The sequence below is a fragment of the Corvus brachyrhynchos genome, unplaced genomic scaffold (assembly GCF_000691975.1).
Source record: "Corvus brachyrhynchos isolate BGI_N302 unplaced genomic scaffold, ASM69197v1 scaffold32, whole genome shotgun sequence".
Lineage (NCBI taxonomy): Eukaryota > Metazoa > Chordata > Aves > Passeriformes > Corvidae > Corvus > Corvus brachyrhynchos.
Genome location: NW_008237919.1, coordinates 12,183,134 through 12,192,062, shown reverse-complemented (window position 1 = coordinate 12,192,062; position 8,929 = coordinate 12,183,134). Strand labels below are relative to the sequence as shown.

The 8,929-nt window shown below is 38.6% G+C and overlaps 1 protein-coding gene across 1 annotated transcript in view; it reads right to left on the bottom strand.

Moving 5' to 3' along the window:
* Window positions 1–226: 226 nt before the first annotated feature.
* LGR5 (leucine rich repeat containing G protein-coupled receptor 5) overlaps window positions 227–8,929 on the bottom strand; it is a 152,570-nt gene continuing 143,867 nt past the window's right edge. The window contains exons 17-19 of the mRNA XM_008632814.2: window positions 6,430–6,575; window positions 4,740–4,823; window positions 227–4,220 (exon numbers count right to left, since the gene is read on the bottom strand). Of these exons, the coding sequence (XP_008631036.2) occupies window positions 3,130–4,220; window positions 4,740–4,823; window positions 6,430–6,575 (1,321 nt within the window). The 3' untranslated portion in view covers window positions 227–3,129. The remainder of the gene's footprint in view (window positions 4,221–4,739; window positions 4,824–6,429; window positions 6,576–8,929) is intronic.

The window sequence follows — 8,929 nt, the reverse complement described above, 5'->3', positions numbered from 1 at the left end:
AGCAGGATCTGTTTGTAAGGGTCTGCGAGTGAAATTTTGGTAAAAGATTTAGTATGTGTTGAAATGAAACACTATTATTCTTTTGTTGTTCTTTTTTTTTTTTTTTTTTTTTTTACAGCACACAACCTGTAACTTATACTTTGTGAAGAATTTCAGACACCTAGGGAGGTTAGTGTAAGTATTACAATAACTCAGGAAGGATTAATTGAGAATGCACACCATTTTGTGAGGTGTTAGGTCAGGATTAAATGCTCTTTACTGTGGAGTCACATTTTATTACAACTTTCATATGTTCAGAACACATAGAAAAGAAAGCATGTCACCTATTTACAATCACTACACATTTACATTATATTATTTACAGATAATGAATTTAGTAACATATATGAGCAGAAAATATAGCAAATATCAATAAGAAACTGTACAGGGCTTAATCTCATGTCCTTTACTGTAGTTGCATTTCACTGTAATAATAAATACAGTTCTATATTTACACATTTTACTTTAAAAATCTATTAAATGAATTTTAACAATTTCAAGTTTAAAATATCTGATCAAAATATTTCAAACATGCTTATAAAAATAAGACACAAAGCCTTTAGGACCTTCTGCAAGCTATAAAAGTTCTGATAAAAGAAGCTTTCTTTAACTAGTCTTTAGAATTATAACATTATTTTGCTTCTCAAATTTCTTTACAAACTTCTTAAATATAGCAAGCTGAAAGGAACCTCACTGACATCAAGCAGAGCAGCACAGATGGACCCCAGTTAAATTAAAGCTAAGTAAACATGGTAATAGGTATTGTGCAATGGTTGACTGATCCTCTGTTTAATCCAAAGTGGTTTCAGGCATCATTTCTGCAGCTGTGTGCTGCACTGCTTCAAAAGCCACAACAGATAAGGATTAAGATAAGTACCCAGCTGACTTTATCATACACAATTCCAGAACTGGTTCATTTTTTTTCCCTGAAGGATGAATATGTCAGCCAAAGTCAACTGATGCCATCTGTAACTGCAAAACTAAAAATACGCCAGTGTGAATAGGCAGGAAAATCAAGGCATATGCATTGTTGGCAGCAAATTCTTCATTGTGAAAATCCATCCTTGGAGTCCCAGTAATTTTTATATACAGGAACAGATGAACAACAGAGATCATCTGTAACTGATTACCTTAATTGCTGGGCCTAGCCTAACCTTCGTGATGTTAAAAAATTAGTCTCGTTCACCTGGAGGCTGAGTGGCCATTAACTGAGTAGTGAGTACTGGGTTATTAAATGTTACTCCTCAGGGAGCTCTTTCTAACAACAACAACAAAAGCTAAATTTGTGCATTTTTCTGTCTTAAATGGTCAGCTTACTTAAGCAAAAGGTGCCAGCTCTGAGAAAAGAGTATTGGAATATCCCCTGATGGCTTGGACAAGGTCAAAGAATTATATTCTAGGTGGCTCTGTTTGAGATATTTAAACAGTAGACTTGGCAAGGACGTGAAGTCTCTTCTTTCTAACTGGGATGCTTCTGATGTGTAAACATACATGCCTTGATTCAGCAAAGTATTAACAGATTCAAAGTCAGAGAACTCTGTTAATCTAATCAAGCCTTTTCCTAAACTGAAGCCATCAGAAGCCCCTGAATTTCAACAGCTGCTCCAGTATCTTTTTTGGCCATATATCCAATATGAATTTAGAGATTTTTGGTGACAGATAATTTCACTAGCTAATGACCATCTCTATCAACAACTTGCACCTTTATTTCTAGGCTGCTTATCCCTAATGTCAATTTCCAGTTGACCTTACCAGATTCTTCTCCTCTCAGATGAGCAGTCCTCTGCCTTCAAACTTCTGTATCCCAGAAGCAGCTACTTATAAACTGTGATCAAATCACTTATTTTTTAAGTTCCTTTAAATTTATGATATTCATACCCTTTTCAATTTCACAATGTTCTTTCCAGCATGCAAATGCAATAAGTGTTTGAAATACCCCAGGAGTGCTTGCATCAGTGCTAAGAAGACAGATCACACAACCTCTTCACTCCTACTTGATATTGCCTTAGCTAAGGATGTTGGCTATCCTTATCCAAAAAGACCCAGTGACCTCTAAATCTTCAACTGACTAGTGACTATGAACTAGCAGCTTTCTAGAATCACTGTTTCATGAGACAGACATCATTCCATGAGCAGGACTACAGTTTTTATTCCTGCACATACTACCTTAAATGAATGTTTCTGTCTGAGTGCCTTTGGTGTCCTTTAATAGTTCTCAGCATGCCAATTTTTTTATATCAATAACTTTCTATTTAGTATTTTCCACCTTCAAATTATATGAGTCATCTGCCAATTTTATCATCAGTAATTCTGGAAGTAATTCTACCGGCATGAAAGCAATTCAGGACCAAACTGTGCAGAACCTCATTAGAAAAATACCCATGTGACAATGCCTTGCCATTTACAATTACATTTTAAATGCTTAACAGGATTTTGACTACCTTCTTTCACATCATGCTAATTTTTAGCTTTCGCTGACAATTAAAAATGCTTTGTCAAGTTAGATGACTTCCAAAATCCAAACCCAATGCCAGTTAAACCCTTTAATCGGCTTTATCAAACATGGAACTTCATCAAAGGGTATTCTGCAGAAACCTTTAGGACTTCAACAGGATTACTCTTCCATTTAGATACATTGCTGAACAAAGGCCATACAAAGATGCTTATAAAAACAACCATGGCACTGAAAAATTATTATTAAAACCAAATTGCAATAAACACGAAAAAAAATAACCCAACCCCTGAAAACATCAGGTGATGCTTTGAAAAAATGTTACAAATTTAATATGCTATTTTTGCTCTTGACCAACTGATGCCCTTTCTGAGTAGTGCTACTTTAAAAGAGAACAGCTGATACAACTGCACAAACTTCAACAGCTTTCTTTTCCTCTCTTCATCCCAGCATTCTGGGAGCAGGCTGAGCAGGCTCAAGTATTGGATTTTCAGCCTGTTGCAAGTTTTGTCATTGTCTGTTTTCTGATGCGTGTCACAATAATTTAGAGGCAGTCTCTAAACTCGTATGCACACATCCACACTTACTTTTGGGATTAAAACTTTTGTAAACAGAGATTTTCTGTACTGCTACTGCAACTAGCGACAGGGAACAAATGCGACTGACGAAAGATTGCAGCCTTCTGTCATTTGATAAGATGGTGGCATTAATGAACTGCTGGTGGGCATATCATATGATATGCTGGCACTCGTGAAGGTTACCAATGCTTGTGTTGAGTCACAAGACTGTTTTTCTATGTCTTCTGAATTCACAGAGATCAGACTAGCATGTTTTGATCTCCTCCACATCAAAGTTTGCTTTCGCAGACTTCCCAAATCCTCCTTAAAATGTGGATTGAAAAGTATATAGAGCAGTGGGTTTAGACATGCTGGCAATGGGACAATCACTAGAAGTATTGACTTAATCACTTCTGGGCTGATAAAAGTGAGGTTTAGTAAAGAGGAAAAAGATAAGAAGGCCACAGGGCAATAAAGAATGCAATTAGTAAAAAGTAGCAGGGCTATATGTTTGACCATGGAGCAATCCCAAATGTTGTCTAGTTCTCCCTTTTCTAAACTACAGTAGAGCTTTGTATAAGCAACAGTCATTACCAGAAAACAAAGGGAGTTGAGCAGTACCAGTGCTACCATGTAGCCCATAGCAGTGGACTCTCCAAATGGGAGTGGCAAACAAAGTGGAGAAACCCCATACTCGCTTCCAGTGAGAAGGGGTATCACTGCAATGATTAGTGCCAACATAAAGCAAAAGGAAATGGCAATTTTTACACTGGCAATGGAGGATTTTGTTTCAAACTTTGAAGCATGCTTTACAGAGAATGCTCGTTCGAGTGCAGCTAGGGTGAGGAGGAATATGGAAGCCTCTGAAGCAAAAATGGAGAGAAGGCCTGTTATTTGGCAACCAATTCCACTTTCCCATTGTGCTCCGTACCGAGCAAAGCTACCAAAAGTGGATGCATCCACACTAGCCAGCACTCCGCTGGCCACACCCATCAAGGCATTTACAATAGCTATTAAACCAATCAGAAGTTTTATGGAGGACATATACAATGAAGATCTGAAAACTGTAGCAGACACCAGTGCATTGCAACTAAAGGTCAAACCCACTATGGTCCACACTCCAATTCTGATCAGCCAGCTACCAAACAGATGCTCACATGGTTTGAAGGGACCTGAAAAGACAAAATAAAAGGGTAAGGGGAACCTACGTAAACCAAAACAACCTCGTGCTTTCTAAGACACTAAAGTTCATGCTTCTTGCAGGTTCTCAGCACAGCCAAACAGTGGATGTTAGTCTAAAAAGTGAGCTGGAAATCTGCTCTTTCTTTGGAGTCTGAGACTTTGATAACACGCTGCTAAATGTGTGATGCATGTTGCATTACTGGTGCATGTAAGTCTTTGTCCTTCATCATGAGTAATCTGTGAGTTTCTTTTTGTGCCTGGCAGTACTGCTGCAAGTGTCAACTCCTGTAGTTTCAAGAAATGCTGTGATGTTTGTCAGTATGTGAAAAAAGCTGAAAACGTTACCTCTCAATAAATTAGAACAGGTTCCTAATGAGTCCTAGTGAAGTGTGATGGAATGAGTACAGACAGATGTACTTCGGCTACCTTATAACATGTCATTACACAGTCCAAGAAAATTGTGTCTCTCTTCGCATCTCTCTTAGAGTTGCTGTCTGGCAGTTTCATACCTGGAGAAGGTGAGCATTGCACTGAATGATGGGATTTCAAATCTTCTTCAAAGTCAAGAAAAAAGTCCTCAAAATCACGTTCATCTATAGGGGAGAAAATACCCAGAATTGTTACTGCATGTTCAGGAAGAGTTTTCTTAGTAAAAGTTGCAAAAATGCCTGTGCTATTTAAGGCCTGGTCTTGTCCCTTTGCCAGGGATTGTCATCTTTACTCCTCTGAAAATAATCACTTACAGGTACATTCTCTATCACCTAATTTGAGGTGTGATGATTGCCTAGGAAGGAGTTTAAAATGTGCATTCTGCTGTTGTGCCATGCTGCTAAGAATTAATCAATTTATCTGTGTTTTTTATGTCATGACTCTACCATGTATTCTTGGCTCTATTCTTGCTGAACTCTTGAGACTGGTTTGCAGGAGCAGAGATAGCACAGAAAGCAACAGGGTGGTATAAATGTATGTGTGCACCTACATAACAGATCAAGTAACAGACCTAGTGCTGAAGGGGATGAAAAATACAGTAGTCTTGTGTCCTAGAGAACAAACGCACTCTCTGGAAACCCTGGTTATGTGCATAGACTGGGGAATGAGATGCTGGAGAGCAGCCCTGCAGAAAGGGACCTGGGGGTCCTGGTCTATGGCAAGTTGAACATGAGTCAGCAGTGCCCTGGCAGCCAGGAGGGCCAACCCTGTCCTGGGGTGCATCAGGCACAGCATCACCAGCTGGGCAAGGGAGGGGATTGTCCCGCTCTGCTCTGCACTGGGGCGGCCTCACCTCGAGTGCTGGGGGCAGTTTTGGGTGTCACAATATAAGAAAGATATACATCTATTGGAGACTGTCCAAAGGAGGGCTATGAGGATGATGAAGGGTCTGGAGGAGGTGTATGAGAAGCAGCTGAGGTTACTTGGTTTGTTCAGCCTGAAGAAGAGGAGACTGAGAGGAAACCTCATTCGAGTCTTCAACATCCTCATGAGGGGAAGCAGAGGGGCTGGTACAAAACTCTTCCTCTCACAATCAAGACCCAAGGAAATGTCATGAAGCTGAGCCAGGGGAGGTTTAGCTTGGATATCAAGAAAATGTTCTTCACCCAGAGGGTGGCTGGGCACTGGAACAGGCTCCCCAGAGAAGGGGTCACAGCACGAAGGCTGCCAGAGTTCAAGAAGTGTTTGGACAATGCGCATGGCGTGACTCTTGGGGCTGTCCTGTGCAGGGTCAGGTGATGAATTTGATGATCCTTGTGGGTCCCTTCCAACTCAGCATATTCTATGATTCTATGAAAAAATATGCCAAAGTAGCCACATACTTTGGCTATGACTCATCCTGAACTGTGTGGGTAAGCCAAAGATGTGTTCCATTCTGAGGCTGGCAAGAAACTACATCTTTGCTGGCCTGCTCTCATATGGAGTTACATACCAGCTGAACTACCCTGTCTCTCATATAAAGGCAAGATTTAATTTACCCCATTACTATAGCTATTATTTGGATGAAAAGATGAGTGCATGAGTGAGTGAGATTTTTGAATGGCAGACCTAAAATAATGAGTTTGCTAAGCACAGGAATGCTTAAATAACATTACTGGGCAAGAGGGAGGGAGAGGCCACCTCTGTGACTGTAAAGAGTATTTGATTTATTTAACATCACAGGTTGCTCCCAGCCTTCAGGCAGACTTAAAAGCCTAAGATGATGGTTACCTTGAATTTGTAACAGTCCAGCATCCTTTCTATGAAAGTCATCAATGCTGCTATTCTCATCTTTACTCCACTGGCTGGAGATTCTGTAGTGGTTCTCACAAGCTCCAAAGGCACAGCACTGATAAGCATAAGGCATTTCCATAACCCTGCAGAAGAATAAGGAAGCATGCCATGATACTGGTTAAGCACCAGAGTTACTGGATTGTACTGCTCCTCTACAGTTAGCACAAAGGAAAGTAAAACTATCTCCGGGTAAAAATCCATCATGATAATACAAAATGAGGATTCACAAATAAAATTCCTCATCAGAAATGCCAATGGTTTTTAGGCTAATTTTAGGAAAGACACAATGAAGTTTTCTTATGTGTTTTCATAGGAGACATGAAAGTGGGAGATCTGTGTCTTGCTGTTGAGTGAATGTTACTCAGAGTTGTATTTCTATTTTTATGATTTTCAATGACTTTACTGTGTAAATCAACAGTTTCTCCAACAGTTACTTTCTACTTTCATAATGGTTTGTTTAAAAAAAAAACCAAACACATCCAAAGATAACAACCTGTCTACCGGGCAAAACCAAAACACTTCCCAAATTGAATTTCTCCAGTTTAGGGAGAATGAGATCTTTTGGAAGTCAAGCTTTATTCACCTCCTTCCACATTCAACTCTTTTCACAGTAAGATGGCAAAAAGGAGATTGTTTCTTTGCAGAAGATCAAGAAAGCAGTGTTCTAAACCAAAAGTGAATCAGGCACTGTGTGTGAAATAGATGTCACTGAGAGAAAGGTTTTACTTTATTCATTGTCTTAAAAATGAGAACAATCATTGCAGGACACAGGATACTAATTCTTAATTCTTTTAAGATCATGGCTATTCCTAACATAACATTGACATAACAATATATGTCAGTGAGTTCCAATCATTATGAAGGCTTCTGTTGTCAAAAAATTGCATATTTCTGGTATGCTGTAAATTTAATTCCTTTGGGAATGTGCAAGTTCTGGGGGAGCATAGAAGAACTACTATCTGAGTTCTACAGACTACTTCTATTCCATAGATATATTTTATGCTTCGGAAGCAGAGAGATTTAATTTGCACAGTTCACCAATAGCACATAGTAAAACCTAACAACTCACCTTAATTCTGAAAGCCCAATAAACCAAAAAGTTCAAAGATAAAGAAGTGATTAGAAGTTATTCTGAGTTAACTTAAAAGGAATAAAGTAGAACTAGATCCTCCTATCAGATTACTTTCAACAGGTTAATCATGTAAATTAACATAATGAGTGTAATAAGCAACCTCTAACCCCCAGGAAATCAGAGAAACCAAGCTGAATCAGGCCCAGGGCCAACAAGACTTTAAACTTGTGCACTAGCCAAAAGCTTGGTACAAAGGGGAACAAATGGAATGTTAAGTTCTAAAGTGATTTTTAAATTAGTGCATTTGGGGGCATTTAGATTCTATGCCCTTACATTTCTGTTGGAAATTAACCACAATAATCTGTACCCTTGTACCCAATACAAAATTTTTAGGGTGCTCAAAAAAAGTTCAAGATAACCAAGATCTAACTGTCAAGCAACCTCAGGCCAGCAGATTTAAATATTTAATTTCTAACTCATTCATCTGCATTCCATCTTTTAACATGAGATTATCTTGATTAAACATTTTTGAATGCATTTCCCAGAAGCCCTTCTTAAATAAACTACTATTAAACCCACCGATTACTAGACTAACCCATAGCTAATCATCTGGGATAAACCCAATCCCAATCTCCAAACAGAAATTTCCTTTTTTTGGAACAAAAAAAATTATCAAAAGTAACACTGACAGTTCTGTGAGGTAATCCCTGCAATTTGTGGCTTCAGACCTTTGGAAGGACATTGATATAGCTGGGGGAATGAACTGTTAATGGATATTTCAGGCACAAGAGACTAACAGAAATATATTCTATTCTCTGGTTATTCAAACAGCTCTATGTACTCAATAAGGACCCATTTCCAGACCCTCTTGTGCTTCTACCAACCTGCTGGTCTGTCATACACTGGAAATGTGGATGTCCCACATTGTACTGGTCCACTACTTTGATGATGTAGCAAAAAACATTCATGGCTTTTAAATGATCTTTAAAGAGCAAGACTCCAATTTCTTATCCTCTCTGTAGGTATTTCTAGCATCCATTCTTAAATCTGAACAGTTTTTGTTTGTTTTTCCCCCTAGCCTGCGTTATTAGGATATACACATAATCCTTAAATTAACAAATGTTGCTTAATCTGTGTGCAAAGCCCAACTGCACACAGTGGCTGCAATCCAGAACACAGAGGACAAACCATACTTTGCAAAGTGGCTAACAAGTATCAGATCTTGGTGACAGAGGAGCTTTTTGTCACAAAAGCTACATTTAACACAACAACAACAAAAAAAAAAAAAAAAAAAAAAACCCAAAAAACTAAAACTTGAATATTGCAATTTAATATTTTAAAATAAAATTCAAGACAATTGTAATA